At 41.4% G+C, this 20,285-nt stretch overlaps 1 protein-coding gene across 1 annotated transcript in view; it reads right to left on the bottom strand.

The window, feature by feature from the left end:
- The window catches only part of LOC140200693 (cytoskeleton-associated protein 2-like), a 29,851-nt gene extending 13,850 nt beyond the window's left edge, over positions 1–16,001 (bottom strand). Inside the window, exons 1-5 of the mRNA XM_072264270.1 lie at positions 15,886–16,001; positions 15,607–15,697; positions 9,501–9,567; positions 6,250–7,217; positions 3,498–3,684 (exon numbers count right to left, since the gene is read on the bottom strand). Of these exons, the coding sequence (XP_072120371.1) occupies positions 3,498–3,684; positions 6,250–7,217; positions 9,501–9,567; positions 15,607–15,697; positions 15,886–15,946 (1,374 nt within the window). The 5' untranslated portion in view covers positions 15,947–16,001. The remainder of the gene's footprint in view (positions 1–3,497; positions 3,685–6,249; positions 7,218–9,500; positions 9,568–15,606; positions 15,698–15,885) is intronic.
- Positions 16,002–20,285: the final 4,284 nt, after the last annotated feature.

Genomic DNA, 20,285 nt, shown 5'->3' on the forward strand with positions numbered 1-20,285 from the left:
AGGTTCAGTTTGTTTTACAGAACCAAACACCAAAAAAAGGGGAAGAAATGTGATCTTCAGTGATTCTGACCAGGAAATTGATGATTGTTGGTGCCAGACTGGGTGGTTTGAGTACCTCAGAAACTGCTGATCTCTTGGCTTTCATGCACAACAGTCTAGAGTTTACAGAGAATGGCATGGAAAAAAAAAACAAAAAAAAATCCAGTGAGCAGCAGTTCGGTGGTCAAAAACACTGTTAATGAGAGGGGTCAGAGGAGAATGGCCAGATTGACTCAAGCTGACCAGGAAGGTGATAGTAACTCATGGCCACATGTTAAAACAATGGTATGCAGAAGGGCATCGCTCACTGGACCACACGTTGAACCTTGAAGTGGATGGGCTATATCAGCAGAAGACCATGAACATATTCTTGGTGGCCACTTTATTAGGCAAGAGACATGTAACAGAAGTGGCCACTGAGTGCAGGTCAAACTTCCCCCTTCCCCCAACAGGCCAAGTCTCCATTTTTGCCATGGTACAAAATAAAGGCCAATCGTTTAATAAAAAAAAAAAAAAAAAAAAAAAAAATTGGCTTTCATCTCACAGCCAAACAAAAAGTACATTTTTGGCATCACCAAATGTTGCAGTTGCAAACTAAAAGACTTGATATTGGGGGATCCCAGACATACAACACAACTCTCCCCTTAAGAAAGCTTTTGGTAGCCTACATAGTGTCCTACTTGGGGCCGGAACAGTTATTTATTATTAAAACGTCCCCAGATTAGAAGGGAGATGGGTAGAAAAATCACCCAAGTAGTTGAAAAGTTTGTAAGACAAAGTAGAAAACTACTTGAGAAAATAAAAATTACAAAGTGTACTATTAAACTATTAGATGAATGCTGTTACCTCAATAAAAAGCCTTTACTGTTCAATAAGTTCTCCAAGATTACCATCTCTAACAACCCAATAATTATGGAGAAGAAAATTACAGATTCATAGCTCAAGGCCCTGGACAGGGGCAGAGCAAATTTTGGAGCCATTAGACAGGATCTTGCAGAGGCTGATTGGGTGAGATTGTTTGTAGGGAAAGGAGCATCTACTAGAAGGTGGTTTTGGAGACTTTAAAGTGCATTCTTTCTTCGATGTCTTCTGTCCTCTATTAGATCCCCTCTCCTCTAGCCCTGTATCTTTCTCCAATCAACTTCCCAGCTCTTTACTTCATCCCTCCCCTTCAGGTTTCACCTATCACTTTGCACTTCACTCTCCCCTCGGTCTTGGCCTGAAACGTCGACTGCACCTCTTCCTAGAGATGCTGCCTGGCCTGCTGCGTTCACCAGCAACTTTGATGTGTTGCTTGAATTTCCAGCATCTGCAGAATTCCTGTTGTTTGCACCTTTAAAATCTACTCATTTTTTTCCCCCCATCCAGTCCTGCTGAAGGGTCTCAGCCCAAAACGTCGTGAAAGCATCAATTGTACTCTTTTCCATAGATGCTGCCTGGCCTGCTGAGTCCCTCCAGCATTTTGTGTGCATTGCTTGGATTTCCAGCATCTGTAGGATTTCCTGTGCTTGTGATTAAATTGTATTTATTTACAATACCTGGTATTTACCAGGGCCTGACCTGGTTACTTCGCAGACCTTCTGGGAAGCGGGGGGGGGGGGGGGGGGGGGGGGGGGGAGTGCAGGCCCTTGTAGTTTTACTTCATCTCTAACTACAGGTGAGGTTCCAGAGGACTGGAGAGTGTTTAATATGGTACCAGTGTTTGAAATAGCAAAGAGCTGGAAAACAATAAGCCGACGAGTCTGACAGCAGCAGTGGGTAAATTGCTGAAGGGATTCTGAGGGACAGGATCCACCAACATTTGGAGACAGGGTCTGTTTCAGGACAATCTGCACAAATTTGTGTGTGGAAAGGCATGTCTGATAAATCTCTTGGCATTCTTCAAGAGGGTAGGGCAGTGGTGGTTGTCTGTATAGACATTAGCAAGGCCCTTGACAAGGTCCATTATGACAGGCTAGTCTGGAAGGTTAGATCATGTGGGATCTAGGAGGGATAGTGGATTGGATTCACAATTGACTCAATGTTAGGGTGCTGAGGCGATGGTTGAGGGCTGTTTCTGGAATGGAGGCCTATGACTAGTAGTGTGCCTCAGGGGGTAGTATAGGGACAAATTTTTTTGTGGTTTATATACATGACTTTGATATAGATGCGCAAGGCAAGGTTTGCAAATCTGTGGATACTAAAACAGGTGTACAACTGGATGTTCATTGGATAGGTATATGATCCTTGGTTCATATACCTAGCCAAATGGTATGATCTACCCAATCTAGATTTGGGTAGATCAGACCAGAGTTGGACTTGTACAGTGAATGGTAGAGTCCTGGAGTGTTGTGGAACAGAAAGACCCAGATGAGCAAGTGCATAGATCCCTTAAAGTGACATCACAGGTTGTTACGGTGAAAAGGCTGCATCTGACACACTGGCCTTTAGTCAGGGCACTGAGCACAAAAGTTAGGAAGTCATGTTCCATTTATACCAGACAACAGCGAGGGCCCAAAAATGGGACAGTTTTGGTCACACTGTTCCATGGTAGCATAGCAGTTAGTGCAACATTATTACTGCTCTGTGCACTCCAACATTCGACGTTCAATTATAGCGCTGTCTACAGAGAGTTTGTACGTTCTCCTCATGAACCATATGGGTTTCCTCCTGCAGTCCAAAGACATACCATTAGGAGGTGAACGGGTAATTAGAAATTATCCTGAGGTTAGGCTAGTGTTAAATAGATGGATTGCCAAGCAGTGTAGATTGTTGAAGGGTCTGTCCTATTCTGTATCTTTAATAAAAGAAATAGGGAAAGACATGTTTAAAATAGAAAGAGCACAGAAAAGATTTACCAGGATGTTGCCAGAACTTGGGGGCCTGAGTTTCAAGGATAGGTTGTGTAGAATGGGACTTTACTCAGTCTCCCTGTTTCAGGGAATAGTGGCCTAACAGAGATACTGGATATACCATCGTGAAGGGAATAGACCAGATGAAAGCACATTTTTTCCTCTCTCCCCCCCCCCACCCCCAAGGGAGGGGGAAGTTAAACACAGGGCAACATTGGTTTAAGATGAAAGGCAGGAGATTTTGAAGGGATATCAAGGCATCTTCTTCATGTAAGGTGTGGTGCGCATTTGGAATGGACTGCCAACACTAGTGATTGCATGCAAAAGGATGGTGTGTACTTAGAATGAGTGCCAGCAAGTAATTGGGCACATTAGTAACATTTAAAAGTCATTTAGCCAAGTTCATAGATTTGGAGAGGCACAGAGGGCTACAGGCCAAAACGCCAGGAGGTAGGATCAGCTTGCAGGGCAGCACATTTGGCATGGATGAGTTGGCAGAGGGAGTGTTTAAAGGGAGCCTTTAATGACCTTTGCAACAGGAAATGTTGTTCACAAGTCAATATTACACTTAGTCCCTCCCACCTGAGGTCCTATATTAAATGCAACTGTATAAAAAGTTGTAAATACCTCATTAATCCGGTTCAGACACTCAGAGAGGGACTGGTTTATTTTGTTCACAAGTTCATTCTGGTTTTCTTCTTCCACAATCGTCGTCCAAAGTGATTTCACTGGCTCTTCTGCAGACTTCTTTTTCTGCAAGGGCATCGTTTCTGGTCGTTTTACTAATTTCTCCTTTGACATCAGTTGTGTTCTCCTTCAGAACAAAATTGTTAAATGAACCAAAATACACAAGTGCAGACTTTGCACAGTAGTGTACGGTTAACATGCTTTACACTACAGGTGACCCAGATTCAATTCCTGCACTGCCCACAAGGAGTTTGCACATTCTCCCCATGACCATGTGGGTTTTCTCTGGGTGCTCCGGTTTCCTCACAGTCCAAAGACTAGTTGGCAGGTTCATTGGTCACTGTAAGTTGTGCCGTGATTAGGCTAGAATTGAAATAGGGGGGAGGAATTTCTGGGCAGCATGGCTCAAAGGGATGGAAAGGCCTACTCTGTACTGCATCCAAATAAAATCTTTGGCATTTTAAGTTTCAGCCTTCAGAAACATCTCAAACCCATGACCAAGAGCCAGAGTTGCAGAGCTTGGAAATCGGCCATTTGGCCCACTGCATCTGTGCTTGTCATCATGCCCATGTATATTAATACCACCTGTGTGCATTAGTTCCATATCCCTTTGGCCCTTGTCATTCAAGTACCTGTCCAGATGCCTCTTAAGTGTTACAGTTCCTGTCTCCACCACCTTCTTTGGCAGCTCATGACAGACACCAACTATTCTGAAAATTTTATTCCTCAGGAACTCCTTGAACAACTTTTTCCTTATTTTAAAACTATGCCTTATAGTTTCGGAGACCACTGCCATGGGAAACAGACCATCTACTTTGTCTTTGCCTACTATAATTCTAGTATCTCTTTCATGGCACTTCAGCCTCCCCTGATCCAAAATATCTGACCCAGCAGCCTATCAATCTTTCATTGTAACTCAAGCCCTTCAATCCAGGCAATGTCCTTGTTAATCTCTTCTGTACCTCATCTAACTTCATCACACATTTCTAGCAGTTTGGTAACCAGAACTGTATGCAGTATTCCAAGCACGACATAACCAATACTTTGCGCAACTATTTAAAAATTCCTACTCAATCCCTTGGCCAATGAAGGCAAGCACAGTAATACACCTCCTTCACCTTTGAAGCTCTCTGTTCTACAACACGCTCCATGATCCTACCTTTACTGTATAGGTCCTGGTGATGGTTTAACTTCCCAAAATGTGAAGTGATGCATTTTGAGCTAGAATCTGTTCGTCATCCCCTTACTCATTTTGCCAGTTGAAGGAGACACTATTGTAATGTTACAAAACCACCCCCCTCAACATCACTACTCGAGCAACTTTGGTGTTATCTGTCAATACATTGGTCAATGTCATTGTTAGAGTGAATTTTTTGGGTAGATGATTTGCTTACACTTAAATGACTCTGGCCACCAGACTTCTATTTGACAAAGTACTGTGGATGAGTCGAGTCCACCACAATGCACTTCCTAAAAAGGTGAATACCAGATGCTTCTGGCGCCGTAGTTTGACCTGATGCTGTAGTTTCAAAGACAGTATTATCTATACTTTATAAATATTAACTGTCTTCTATGTTAGCACAGGAAATGCCAAATAAATGTATCGTAGACTAAACTTACATTCCTAAGGCTGTGGATACCAACCCAGACATGTTGGCGTTGGAAGGAAAGTATAGTGAGATATTTTGTATGTAGCTCCAATAGGAAGCATTGTCTATAACTTTTTAAAGTAGTGATTGCCTTTGTGCTTAGCATATAAATATCGAGCCCACATTAAGCTAGCAGACCTTTGTCCTGAAAGCATCTCCATCGGTATGATGCCTGCTGTACCTTGTGTCAAATAAAGAAGCTGCTTTGTATCTACCAGTGACTCTGTCTCTCTGGTGATTTCAACCACACTACAACAGTCATCAGGTGCAGGAGAAAAGCTGCTAACTACATTTTCCCTGCCAAATCACACACCATTCCATCTTTGAAATCATACTGACATTTAAGCATCCAAATCCTTGGAATCTCAAGGTACAGTACCTTTATCAGAAGGACTATAAAGATTCAACATTGCCCACCACCACCTTCTCAAGGCCATTAGGGATACAATAACTGCTAGCCTTACCAGTGATGCACAAATCCTTATGAGAATGAAGGAATGAAAGGGTTAACATGAGTTTGATGGCTCTGGGTCTGTACTCACTGGAGTTTAGAAGAATGGTGGGGGAGGTGGATCTCATTGAAATCTACTGAATACTGAAAGGCCTACATAGAGTGGACAAGGTGAGGACATTTCCAATAGTGACAGAATCATAGGACCAGAGGGCACAGCCTCAAAACAGAATGACATCCCTTTAGAATGGAGATGAGGAGGAATTTCTTTTGCCAGGGAGTGGTGAATCTGTGGAGTTCATCACCATAGACAGCTGTGGAGTGCAATTCATGAGTATATTTAAAGTGGAGCTTGGTAGGTTCTTAATTAGAAAGGGTGTCAAAGGTTAAGGGGAGAGGACATGAGAACGGTGTTGAGAGGTAAAATAAAACAGCCATGATCAAATGGTAGAGCAGACTCAATGGGTCGAATGTCCTAATTTTGCTCCCATATCTTAAAAACTGATTAAAATAACAGCCATTAAGGTTATTGACTCACAATTACCATATTCTGAATATAAAGTATGAATAATCAGAGAAAATAAATATTTACCTTTTATCTGCTGGAGGCTCACCATCTTTTATGGGTTTACGGCTGCCATAATTTTTTGAAAGCTTCCACGCTGGGGGTCTTGCAGGTAAATCTTTGGGGGCTTTATGGGAGGGTGCAGTGATTCTCTTTGTTGTGATTGTTTGAGTTGCCACTATTGCAGTGTCACCTTTCCCAGACTGTTTAAAATCTATTTTGATGTTCAGCACGTTGGCTGTGATTGCCTTTTGCTTTGTTGTAGTACTGCGAGCAGAAGCTGCTGTTAATCTCCTTTCTTTATTATGAGGTGTATTATTCCAGATCTTCCGAACAGGCTGCACATTTTCCACCCCCTTCGGCCTCGGCTTGTGCAGCTTGTCTTGAGGTTCTTTATTTTTTATCTCTGTATCAGAGAGACTTGCCACTGGATCAGACTTCTCCCTTCTCTCACTCTGCTGAGAAGCTGATCTGAAGGACTGGATTTTGGATTGTACAATTTTACCACGAAATGAACCCAACACCGGTTTCTTAAAGGTGGAAGTAGGCATCTTAGATGTATTGCTCTTTTCAGCTATCAATTTAACCTGCTTGTTTTTCATTGCAAAGAATGATTGGCTAAGTGTGGCATTCTGTGCTCTTGGCTTTATATTTCCTCTTTGCTCCACGAGTGAATTGTGCTTTTGGTTCAATGGCATTTTCTCCAGTTCCATTGATTTTTGGAGAGACATTCCAGTTTTGCTCGGAGCAACACTGTTATTTTCTTTTGATTCTTGTTCAACTTTTGAATGGTCCTCTTGGATTGATGATGGCAGGTTTTCAGATTGAGTGATTTGGTTGGCAGACATTTTAGCTCTAAAATTAACCGAGTTAGTATTCTGTATGGATGGCTTTTCTCTTTGCTTTGATAAAGTTGACCCAGATCGGATACAGGATTGGGATACAGAATGGTTTGGAACAGGTTTTTTTGGCTCCAGCTGTTTGCCTTCAGGTACCTAAAATAAAATACTTAAAAGTATTAATTTTAGATTTCAATATCTTTTCACTTTTCCAAACAGAAATTTACTGTGTAGCAGCTATAAAACTTGTCATGTCATATCATCCAAAAACAAAGAGTCATCTATTCTAATCTTACCTCTCAGCTCTTGGTCTAGAGTCTTGAAATTACAGATGTTCTTGTCAAAGTAATTTAAATAAAATGACAGGTTCAGTGTCTATCATCAGATTATAGGATCTAGGACTAGACCAAGACAATCTTCCCAATTCCCCTCCAATCCTTTTACCACGCATTAAATCTATGTAACTTGATACTCATTATTACCTCCATTAGATCTGGATTCATTCTCTGGAGCTTCCTACTGGGAAAACAGACCAAAATCTTTGTACTTTTCCACTGATTAAAATGGACAGAAAACTTCTTTCAAGTTTTAAAGTTTTTAAAAATAGTTAGTTGTCCAATAATTTCACATTATAGAATACAGTACCATCCAGGAATAAGCTCGTGGCCCACAATGTATGTATTGAATACAATACTAACCATTGCTGCCTGCAACATATTGCTTATTTCTCCAGATTCATGTGTCAATGTAACAGTGTCTATTGTACCTGCTTGCACCTCTCAGCAGCTCTTTCCAGATACGTATCCCTGTAATACAAAGCTTTTCCCCCCTTTCACTAAAGTTACATTCAAGTGATGCTCCAGGAGGGAAAAAGAAAAATCCAAGTTTGTCCAAACTCTTACTTCTCATACCCTCTAATTCAGTCAGCATCCTGGTAAACCTCCTCTCCACACATCCCAAGCTTCCATGTCCCTCCTGGAATTGCACTTGTCACCACTTTGAATTTGTAGTTCCCATTTCTTTCACTGTGTATTGTAAATCAAAATTTTTTATAGTTTTAATGTAATGATCAGAAAGGGAGGGGGAGGTAGTTGCTGGGAATGTGGTCTGGGGGTCAAAGGAGCAGTAACTGAAAAAAGTTTGGGAATCACTGCTCTAGATTATATTAGTAGCTCTCCCCAAATTCACTACCATCTGCGCATCTTTCTCTTAAGTACAGATGAAAAAAAAATGTTCTTTTAGGACCCGTTCCATATTTTCTACTCTATAAAACACTGCTCTTTAGTCCCAAACAACTTTCCCATTCCATTCCTCTGAGCAGGAATTTTTCTTCCAGGAGGGAACAGTGGTCCTTGAGATCCCCTGTCCACAGCTGTCCTCTTGTTCTTGATACGTCTATGGAATACCTTGAAATTGCTGATATTTTTGCCAAGGACATCTCCAGGCTTTTTGCACACTCCCTCTTTCTCTCAAGTTCTTTCCTACATCCTCTATATTCCTCCAGGAATTCACTCAATTCCAGTTGCCTCTACTTGTCATATGGTTATTTCTTCCCCCCCCGCCCGATCAAAAGCTTCAATATTCTTCATCATCCAGGGTTCCTTAATCAACTTTGACCTTCATCCTTATCAGAAGGAAATAGCACTGAAGACTTAGACGACTGTCTTTCAAAATAAAACACCCATTTGTCAGACGTTATTTTACTCAAGCATCTACTCATCACCTTTATGCTATGAAAATCAGCCTCTCCCACCGCCCTCGTTTAGGACTAACTTGAAGACAAACCTTGCCTCCTTTCCCAACTATGAAACTTCCATGTATCTGGTCTGTTCATAAAGTGTTGCCCCATTCGCCCAGATTCATTTCCCAAGATCAAGCTCCCCAAGATACAATTTCCTCATATATGAAAGCAGCAAGGGAGAAAGATAATAAAATCCTTACAACTTCTTCCAGTCATCTAAAATAATTTATTATATTTCCCTGTTTAAAAAAAGCTCAGACTAGTAAAGCTACCAAGCTTTATCAAAGGCTTCTCTCTCTGCAGAGATAAAATACTATATTTTGCATATAGCTGTTGATATATTGTACTGTTAGGAAATTAACATTCTAAATACCTTACACTTGCAAAGGTAATCAATAAAGATTGAAATACAATGTTATAACATTGCTAATATTTCATTGAAGTTGACAGCAATCCATCAATAAATCCAGACTAACATTCTGAAACAATGAAGTGACAGAAGCATCTCTGATGAAATTCTATCTGATGACAGGTTTTACAACACTAATAAAAATCACATGGATTCTTAAGCACTGCTCATCATGAATGGAACTCACTACTGCAAAGCTAGAGATTAACCCTTGAGTGTACAAAATATAACATGAAACTTCTATTGATGCAATAATTAACAAAGTTTTTCTTTGATTTCTGTTACCCACCGTTATTTCCTTCTGCCATTTAGCAACCCGAACTTTTTCAAAGTTTGTCTTGTCTTTCAGGCAGACCCTACAAGTAAAGTGATTTGTATAATCAGAAAAGCATTTGTGACCACTGCTTGCTTCCAAAATTTCTCATGTACTTGCCATTTTAAAAACTTAGAAATTTCAATTTCCTAGTAATGACATCACAATGATGACATATCATGCACCTACATCGAATGAGGGAGAGGCTACAAAATTGCCAGACATTCATAGGTAATATTTAAAAGCCAGCTAAATTAAGTTGTGAAATTACTTAGTGGAACCAACAAATCTGCATCAAAAGATTCAGAAGCAGAAATATTAAGTTCAGACAGCACACATGAAGCTTGAATACTTTACAGTCATACAGCGCAGAAACAAGCCTGTCAGTCCTCAGAGACCATGCTAGCCATTTACACCAATCACCTTTTTTCAGATTCCGTTTCTACTTGTCTACATTCCAAGTCAATTCATGGTGGCCAATTACCTTCCAAACTTGCTCATGTTTGAAATATTGGCAGAAACCGGAGGACACGTGGTCAGAGTGAGAACATGTAGCCTCCACATGGACAGCACTGGAGCACTGAATCCAGGCTGAAGCAGCAAAGTAGCTGTGTCACCATGCAACACCATGGCATAAAACTGCCAACGGGCAGAGAAGGATCAGACAGAATGAAAGAAAAGAGACCAAAAGACATTAAGAAATCCAAATAGTGGCAATGCCAGCTGAGAGACCATGACGAAGGCTACAGAACACGCAACACCAAGAGGAAATGAATGAAATCCAAAAATTAACAAACAGAGATTGAAAACATTTATAGCATTGTGAGATGAAAGATTAGATTAAAAGACCATCTAAAATTGTTGAAATCATTTTTGAGATCAGAAAGCTGAAAGTATGCCAAGTCTGAAGATGAGATGGTGTTCCTCAAGGCAACATCGAGCTTGGTTGAATAGTGTTGCCAAACGAAGGGAGAGGTCAGGGTCAGAATGAAATGGGGAATTAAAATGATGGGCCTTGCAGACTGAGGTGCTCAGCAGGTGATCACATTCTGTATTTAGGTTTTCCCTTCCCATTGTAAAAGACCAAATTGTACACTGTATATTCCCTGTTCACAAGAATTTATATAAAAAAAATCCACTGTTCTACTTGCAAAAATCATGCAGGTCTCAGCACAATAGGAAGGGAGAAAGTAAGAATTGCATCTCCTGTAGTTGTTTTGAAGGGGAAAGGGCATTACCTCTGATTTTGGGACAAGACTAAGTAACTAAACAAGATTAGCCATATGTGCAGAAGCTTAGAAAGCCAATATGATCCCATTTGATATTTACAGAATTTTGAGAGATATTGGCAGGATAGCTACTGAGAGACAAGTTTCCTTTAGCTCAAGGATTTACACAAGAACAAAGTAGAGCAACTTATTTGGTCCCACCAGCGTATTCCATTGTTCAACAAAACCATGGCTGCTCCAAATGGCCTCAACATTCAAAACTACTTGACACCATCCCAAGTGAAGTGTCTGTCCGTCTAGAACTGGGGATGTCGTTTCAGAAGGAGATCAGTTACCCAAGACTGAGATGAATAATTTCTTAATGCAGAGGTGGTCAAAATGTCCTTATCCAAAGGACTGTGGAAAGCGTAAATGGTCACGAGAATCAGTACATATAGGGTGGAATGCAAAAGTGGATTTGAGATACAGCCATGATCTCAATGAAGCTTCTTTCCCCACTGCCAACCGATTTCTAATTAGACATTGAACCCATGAACCTCACTACTTTATTTCTAGGTTTTTTTTGCACAACTTTTAACTCAACCATAGATGTACTGCAATTCAGTTTTAGCCCCCTTCATTTATCTATCATGCATTTCCTCGTACTGCTGTCATAAACTAATCTTACGCCACATGCCAGTGATATTAAACCAGATTCTGATTAGTGAATGGCAGACTAGAAACAAGAATGCACTGAGCCAACTTTATTTTATGGAATATGGACACTGCAGCTAAAGCCTGCACATGTTATCCATTCATAATCACTCTAAGGTGGAATGGCAGTTCCAAGTTACATACTAGATGCACTAGAAAATAACAACATCATTTCCTTCCTTGAAGAACATCAAAAACCAGGCGAGTTCCTTTTTTTTTTTTTTTATAAATACAAATCAAACATTGATAACCTGGCAGCTCCATCCTTATTAATTTTGAAACCAGCAATTCTAATCACATTTCTTCTACTTTTACAATTTCCTCATCCTTAAATTATCCAACAACCATGCTGGGATTTAAATTGTCTATAGATCAATGATCCAGAACCTTGAGCACTACAGTATATACTGGACTCATGCTTCTACATTTCATAATCAGTGGTTTCAGAAAAAAAGTACAAGGAAGAAAGCATGAGAAACAATTAGAGCATAGAACAAACAGTGAGGCACAAATATGCAAGAAAAATGCTCACAATAATATACAGCTAATACACACTAAATCTTAAAATGCTCCAGTTCAATGAGACCTGACACATTCTGGTATTTCCTGAACAACCAGTCATTCAAAGCCAGATTCATTAATGTTTGCTATCCTCAAGCAACTTTTCCCCTATTTCAAAGCTGGTGTAATCATCCCAGTTCTAAGGTTGCTGTCAACAGCAACCTTCTCAATACGTCATTGTTCTGAAAGGATGCAGGCTGCACAGCTTACATTCAAATATTTCCACTTCTGGAGTTCCTCTTTGGATTGTTTCAACCTGGATAGTGCTCCCCCTCTCACCTTGAGAATCCAAGTTCCACCTCATCAACAACGTGCTCACAGTCATTGTAAAATCAGTGAGAAATAAACATCACTGCATATTTTAGAGTAATTCTCAACCAACTCCAACAAATCAAGTTATTCTGCCAACATATCTTCAATAATCATTTCTTCTACCGAACTTACAGATCATTTCCAAGTGTTCTATAGAGTTCTGTTCTTGATCACATCCGATTCCTTGCCTAAATGTTCTGTTGTTTCCTATTGCAAACACGAGGAAATCTGCAGACGCTGGAAATTCAAGCAACACACATAAAAATTGCTGGTGAACGCAGCAGGCCAGGCAGCATCTCTAGGAAGAGGTACAGTCGACGTTTCAGGACGAGACCCTTCGTCAGGACTAACTGAAAGAAGGGCTATTAAGAGATTTGAAAGTGGGGGGGGCGAGGGGAGATCCAAAATGATAGGAGAAGACAGGAGGGGGAGGGATGGAGCTAAGAACTGGATAGGTGATTGGCAAAAGGGATACAAGGCTGGAGAAGGGAGAGGATCATGGGACGGGAGGCTGAGGGAGAAAGAAAGGTGGGGGGGGGGAGCCCAGAGGATGGGCAAGGAGTTATAGTGAGAGGGACAGAGGGAGAAAAAAAAAGAGAAAAAGGGAAAGAGAAAAAAATAATAATAAATAAATAAGGGATGGGGTACAAAGGGGAGGCAAGGCATTAACAGAAGTTAGAGAAGTCAATGCTCATGCCATCAGGTTGGAGGCTGCCCAGCTGGAATACAACGTGTTGTTCCTCCAACCTAAGTGCGGCTTCATCTTGACAGTAGAGGAGGCAAAGACAAAGGCAAAGGCAAATCCTGCTTTCTCTGGCAGACAGAGCGTAGGTGTTCAGCAAAACGTTCTCCCAGCCTATGTTGGGTCTCGCCAATATATAGAAGACTTCAGCGAAACGGTTTTCCAGCCTGCGTCAGTCGGGAGACTGTTTCGCTGAACACCTACGCTCTGTCTGCCAGAGAAAGCAGGATCTCCCAGCGGCCACACATTTTAATTCCACGTCCCATTCCCATTCTGATACGTCTATCCACGGCCTCCTCTACTGTCAAGATGAAGTCACACTCAGGTTAGAGGAATAACACCTTATATTCCGTCTGGGTAGCCTCCAACTTGATGGCATGAACATTGACTTCTCTAACTTATGTTAATGCCCCATCTCCCCTTTGTACCCCATCCCTTATTTATTATTTTTAAAATTTTATTCTTTCCTTTTTTTCCCCCTCCCTCTGTCCCTCTCACTATAACTCCTTGCCATCCTCTGGACTTCCCCCCCGCCCCTTTCTTTCTCCCTGGCCTCCTGTTCCATAATCCTCTCCCTTCTCCAGCCTCACATCCCTTTTGCCAATCAACTTTCCAGCTCATGGCTCTATCCCTCCCCCTCCTGTCTTCTCCTATCATTTTGGATCTCCCACTCCCCTCCCACTTTCAAATCTCTTACTAACTCTTCTTTCAGTTAGTCCTGACGAAGGGTCTCAGACTGAAACGTCGACTGTACCTCTTCCTATAGATGCTGTCTGGCCTGCTACGTTCACCAGCATTTTTTGTGTTTGTTGTTTCCTATGTATGCTAACTTTCACATGCTGTAAGTGTCTTTTACTCAGGGTGCAGAGAAATATTTTGGAACTTAGCACAAGCAGAGTTGAAATCCTACTGATCTCCCCCAGCAAAAGTAACCCTCAGGAGTTAATCTCATTTCATTTTCTGGAGCCCTGTAAATCTTGAAATTTGGTAATAGGCTGGATGAAAGATGCAAATCAATCCATCACCAAGATTCTCCACTTCCAAATTTGAAATACTACTTCAATAGGTGTCAGGGCTGACAGACACCTGAAGAACAGGATCAAAGCAGCAATGTGAATATCCAAGTCCAAGTTGTAACAAATGTCAGGGCCCAGATCAACAATGATAATACTTTATTCAGATTCAATGCAGCATCCTACCCAAAGAAGCTACACCCATCATTCCTACCCAATGTACAACTCTCACCTTTAAAAGATTCTGGGATGAAGTAATTTAAGTGCAGTTAATTTCGAACCAGAGCAGGATTCTTTGAAATGTCTGCTTGTTATATTTCTACAGTTCATCTTCTGCTCCATGAAAACAAAAGATTTGTGAAAGTTTTGTTTTTAAATTAATGCTATTGTCATTGGCTGTAATATGTTGTGAAGTTCCACACACAAAGTGCTGGAGGACCCTTCAGCGGGACTAAAGAGTCTCAGCCTGAAATGTCGACTGTTTACTCCTTTCCCGTGGATGCTGCCTGGCCTGCTGAGTTCTCCAGCATTTTGTGTGTGTTGCATTGGATTTCCAGCATCTGCAGACTTTCTCAAGTTTGTGTTGTAAAGTTCTCCTTCTTAGAACCACAAGATGAAAACTTTACATTCTGTAGCTCCACCCCATGGACCCAGGAGGGCACAGTGCAGGTTTCCTTCATGTCCCCTTGCATCATCATTACACTATAGAAATAGTAGCTTGCCATTGCCATCACCATCACTAGATTCATGAACAAAAACAGCTCAGCCAATCGGAAATCTCAATGTTGTGTCACACTGCTTACATTAGTAATCAAACGCTCAATTCAACTAATCCCTGTCTAGCCAGTCCTCCCATTTCCCGTACATTCATGATCACGAACCTCTGGCGTCCAACCACTAAAAAATAACTTGCCTCCGTTATCTCATTTGAACCAACCCATTCTCACCTTAAATATATGCCATCTGTTATTTGAGATTTCAACACTGCTTTAAAAAAAATGATTACTCTATGTTTCTCAATCTTATAAACCTCTATCAGATCTCCCCACAGCCTCCGCCGCTCCCCAAAACGTAGGATTACGTCCACTATTTGAGCAGTAGAATGACTAACCTGTATCTATAATGATTTTTCAAATAGTAATTACAGAGCCGGTTACCCAGTACACAATGTTTTAAAACCTACAATATTTGCAAATTACAGTAACATTTCAAACTGACAGCTGTTATTCCAACGTCCAAAGCGGGGGCATTGAACTAAGATTTCGGAGTGTTTATCCGAGGCATTGACATTGAGATCACGAGTCACACAAGGCGGAGCGAGCCGGCATACTGCATTTTGCCATTCAAAATACAGTAACTACCAGAGAAGCGTTTCTGCACCTTGATTGATAGCTTGCTAAAACTCATCATTGTAACGACGAAGGCGCTTAAAAAAATCTTTGCGTGTTAAGTACTTCAGACAGATCTAAAATAATTTAAAAATGACGCCAAAAACGTTATATACAGGTGCAAATCTTTATAATCCAAATCACCTGCTCTCCAAACGGCTCCTCGCTTGGGCTGCTACGCTGTTCGCGTACTTTTTCCTCTGAATATATTCCTCTAACTTCTGACGTCTTTGTTCTCCATGGAAAGAGAGAAAAAGATTCAAGTTACGAATTTCGAAACAAGGTGTATTAACCCGCGACAACCCAAATACAGAAATGGATATTATCAGCTGATCGACGATCTTAAAAGACCAGAGAAGTTTATAACAAACACAGAGCGACCAGACACTATATACTGCTCTATGAAAACATATTGGCCACTACCTTGATAAGATATCAGCTCCCGAGGCTTTCCCAGAACATGACTACTCGTGACGGTGGCCATGTCACCGTTTTATACCGAAATGTGTCTCCGTCTCTTGTCAATCCGAACCGCCGTTTGTTGCTCTCCGGGATTTGATTTTTCGCTCCCTACAGGCGATTGGTTATTCCGTTCCAGAATTAGCTCAAACTGACCAATCAAGGATTTCGCCCTGACATGAGAATACGCAGGCGCATGGATGGCCTTGAGATATTATTTGAATAATGATGTAAGAGAGTTCGGAAATAGAATGTGATGTTGCGAAAAAAAGAATGATCAGCATTTGGTATTCGCTAGCTCTGCCAACCCGCTTCTTCGCAGTTTGAACGTTGAATGAAATGATTCAGGATCCTCATTGTGGTTGGAGATTTTTTGCGCGATGTTCATCACGTGATACTCAGACAACTCTTTTGAAAAGCAACAGCAGGTTTTTTTTGAAAAACTGATCAGGCAGTGAGGAATGAAAGAAAGGAGAGAGAGTTCAAAAGTTGAAAATGTGGGCTGCAGATAGCGGGGATGCTGAAAATCTGAAATAAAACGAGTAATGTTGGAGGTATTTAGCTGGTCAGTTGCAGCAGTTGCTTCTGGAGCTCTCCTTGGGCTTCTAAAACAACCGACCTGACCAGAGATTGAACACATTCACTCCAGTACGTCCAAGATGTCTTTTTCATTTCACTCACTGCCCCCCCCCCAACACACACACATAAAATGCAGGACAGAGCAGCCGTTTCAATTCAAATTTCCAGCATCTGCTGTTTGTTCATTTTCAAACAAGCCCAGTTGATTGGTTGCCAACAACCAGCTTAGACATTCATGTCCTCTGCATGCAGAGGCTGTGGTCTTATCATCCACAAAGTACTGCTGTTGCTAACCCCATCCAGGCTACTCCAACAACACCCGCTGCACCTTTAGCATCAAGAAGGACAAGGCAACAAGTACATGGGAACAATTTCCCTTCCAACTGGCCCACTATGTGATTTTCCTGTGATTTCAGACTCGGGGCAAATGTCAGATCATCCTTCAGGGGTGGGGGGAATGAACCCATAAAAAGCATCTGGTCGAGATGGGGTACCTAGCTGACTACTAAAAGCCTGTGCTGATCAACTGACTGGAGTGTTCACTGAGATCTTTAACCTCTCACCTTGGCAGTCTGAAATACCCACCTGCTTCAAGCAGGCTACAATTATACCGGTGCCCAAGAGGAATGTGGTAACCTGCCTCAGTGAGTACAATCCAGTAGCACTTGCACCCACGGTGGTGAAGTGCTTTGAGAGGTTAGTGATGAAACATATCAACTCCTGCTTGAGGAGTGACTAGGATCCACTCCAATCTGCCTATTGCCACAGCAGCAGATGTCATTTCACTCATCCAGTCAGTGAAGATGCATACATCAGAATGCTCTTCATTGACTACAGCTCGGCATTCAATACTATTATCCCCTCAAAACTAATCAATAAGCTTCGAGGCCTAGGCCTCAATACCTCCTTGTCCATCTGGATCTCAATTTCCTCACTAGCAGATGCCAGTCAGTTCAGATTTGCAGCAACATCTCCTCCACAATCTCCATCACCATAAGCGCACCACAAGGCTGTGTGCTTAGACCCCTGCTCGACCAGATTATACTTATGACTGTGTGGCTAAGCACCGCTGCAATGCCATATTGAAGTTTGCTGAATGCACCACTATAATTGGTTGAATCAAAGGTGGTGATGAATCAACATATAGGAGGGAGATTGAAAATCTGGCTGAGTGGTGCCACGACAACAACCTCTCTCTCAATGTCAGCAAGACCAAGGAGCTGATTATTGACTTCAGGAGGAGGAAACCAGACGCCCATGAGCCAGTCCTCATTGGAGGATTGGAAGTGGAGAGGGTCAGCAACTTTAAATTCCTCACTGTTCTCATTTCATTAGATCTGTCCTGTGTCATTACCTTTATGTACCCCTAGGGGTCATATTTTTTTATGGACTATACCTTTAAAAAGAGAGAGAGATTTGTTCAACACCGCACACCTTGTTATTAAGAGATAGAGAGGTGAAGACTGCTTTGAGATGGTGTTATGAACCCCGAAGGTTCATATTTTCTGTCGACTGTCGCTTTAAGGCACGAGAAAGAACTGAGTCTAACTTTTGGATTTCTGCTGAGTTTGGAGAGAGAGGGCACTGAGCAGCTCGGGGTCGCCATGGTGACCAAGGGCGGTGATATTTGATGGACAATCGATGTTATGGCTTCTCTGCAGTGTGTTTACTTTTTACAAGGACAGTTACAGACACAGAGAAACACATGCTCAGAGTCAAGATGGATTTAATCAATGAACGACACCAGTGAGTGAGGTCCTGGTTTAAATTTTCAGTAGCCCGAAAAGGGGTGAGTTGAGATCAATCCTGAGTATTGTTAAATGACTCTTACAGAGAGAGAGGGGAGGAGCTGTTTGATAGACAGCTAGTATTTGGCACAGTGAAATAAATAGAAGGTCAGATGATAAACAGATAGACACATGGTTTTGGACATTGAATGAGCTTTGTTGTGCCCACAGAAAGAGGGGTTTTTGGAGGATGGCTCTCACAGTGTGAAAAGGGCGTGACCGGTGGGGAGTTATTTGTGTGTCTAACCCTCGCCTGGGTTGATAGTTTCACCACAGAAAAACGGTCCCCTTTGTTGTGGTCACAGTCGGTGACTTCTAAAGGATTTCGGAGGACAACGGGAAGATCGATGGCGTCAGCTCACCTGAAGACTCAAATCTCTCCCTCTCTCTCCCTCTCTCTCTCCATCACTACTTAACTCAATACCACGAACTGAACTGAACTTTACTCATCATCGTAAGACTTATCTATTTACCTCTAGACTTGAAGAAGCTTGGTTTTCCTATATTTCCACACTTACTTGCATATAATCATTGCTAACCTGTTTGATTTATCTGCATTTATATTACTGTATTGCGTAGTTACTAATAAATACCATTAATTAAAGCAATACTGGACTCCAAAGTGTTTTCCATCTCTGCTAGTTCTTTATTCCCGTCACGGGGTACGTGACATTACAAAGAAAGCATGGCAGCGCCACTTCTTTCTCAGAAGTTTGCAAAAATTCACCATGTCATCTAAAACTTAGACAAACTTCTATAGGTGTGCAGTGGAGAGTATATTGACCAGGTGCATCACAGCCTGGTATGGAAACACCAAAGCCCTTGAACAGAAAATCTGACAAAAAGTAGTGGATACAGCCCAGTCCATCACGGAAACAAAACATCCTCACCATTGAGCAACTACGCAGAATGCTGTCACAGGAAAGCAGCATCCATCACCAAGGACTCCCACCACCAAGGCCATGCTCTCTTCTCACTGCTGCCATCAGGAAGGAGGTTCAGGAGCCTCAGGACCCATATCACCAGGTTTGGAAACAGATATCATCACTGAGCAATCAGAAAGGATGACTTCACTCACCCCAACACTGAACTGTTCCCACAACCTATGGACACACTTTCACAGACACTTGATCTCATGTTCTCAATATTTTTTGCTTATTTATTGTTATTATCGTTTTCTTTCTGTAGTTTCACAGTTTGTCGTTTTTGCATATTTGTTGTTTGTCTTGTGTGCAGTTTTTCATTGATTTTATTGTGTTTCTTTGTATTTACTATGAATGCCTGCATGAAAATGAATCTCGGTGTAGTCTATGGTGACATATATGTATTTTGATAATAAATTTATTTTGAACTTGAACTTTGATCCTGTCTTGGAAATATATTGATGATACTTCATAATGGTTGGGTCTAAATCCTGGAATTCCCAGTTCTCTTTACCATGTTCCCTTAGAACTTGGATCTCTTTCCTGCACTCCACTTTAAACATCAGGTCACACTGTAGCATGGTTTAAAAAAAATACAAATTAAGTAGGTGTTGGAATATTATTAAAATAGTATCCAATATTCTGGAAAATCTGCCTGTCTAGTATCAAAGTCTGAGCATGAATTAACAGATTTAATCTTTTGCACAGTGAATGGATTCAGATTCAGATTTATTTATCACATGTACATTGAAACATACAGTGAAATGCATCATTTATGTTCACAACCAACACAACCTAAACCTAAAACTCTGGTGGGGACAGCCCACAAATGTCGCCACTTATCTGGAGCCAACATAACATGACCAAAATGTTTGGCAGAATGGCGTATTGGAAATGGTTTATTGTGGTCAAGTGTACCAAGATACAGTGGAAAAACTTATTTTGCAAGCTATCCATCGAGATTATTTAAATACATAAATACATTGAGGTCGCACAACAGAAAAGCAGAATGTAGTACAGTATTACAGTTACAGGGAAAGTATTGGACAAGGGAGAGCCAGTGGATGTAGTGTAC

This window comes from Mobula birostris, chromosome 7, assembly GCF_030028105.1.
Source record: "Mobula birostris isolate sMobBir1 chromosome 7, sMobBir1.hap1, whole genome shotgun sequence".
NCBI lineage: Eukaryota > Metazoa > Chordata > Chondrichthyes > Myliobatiformes > Myliobatidae > Mobula > Mobula birostris.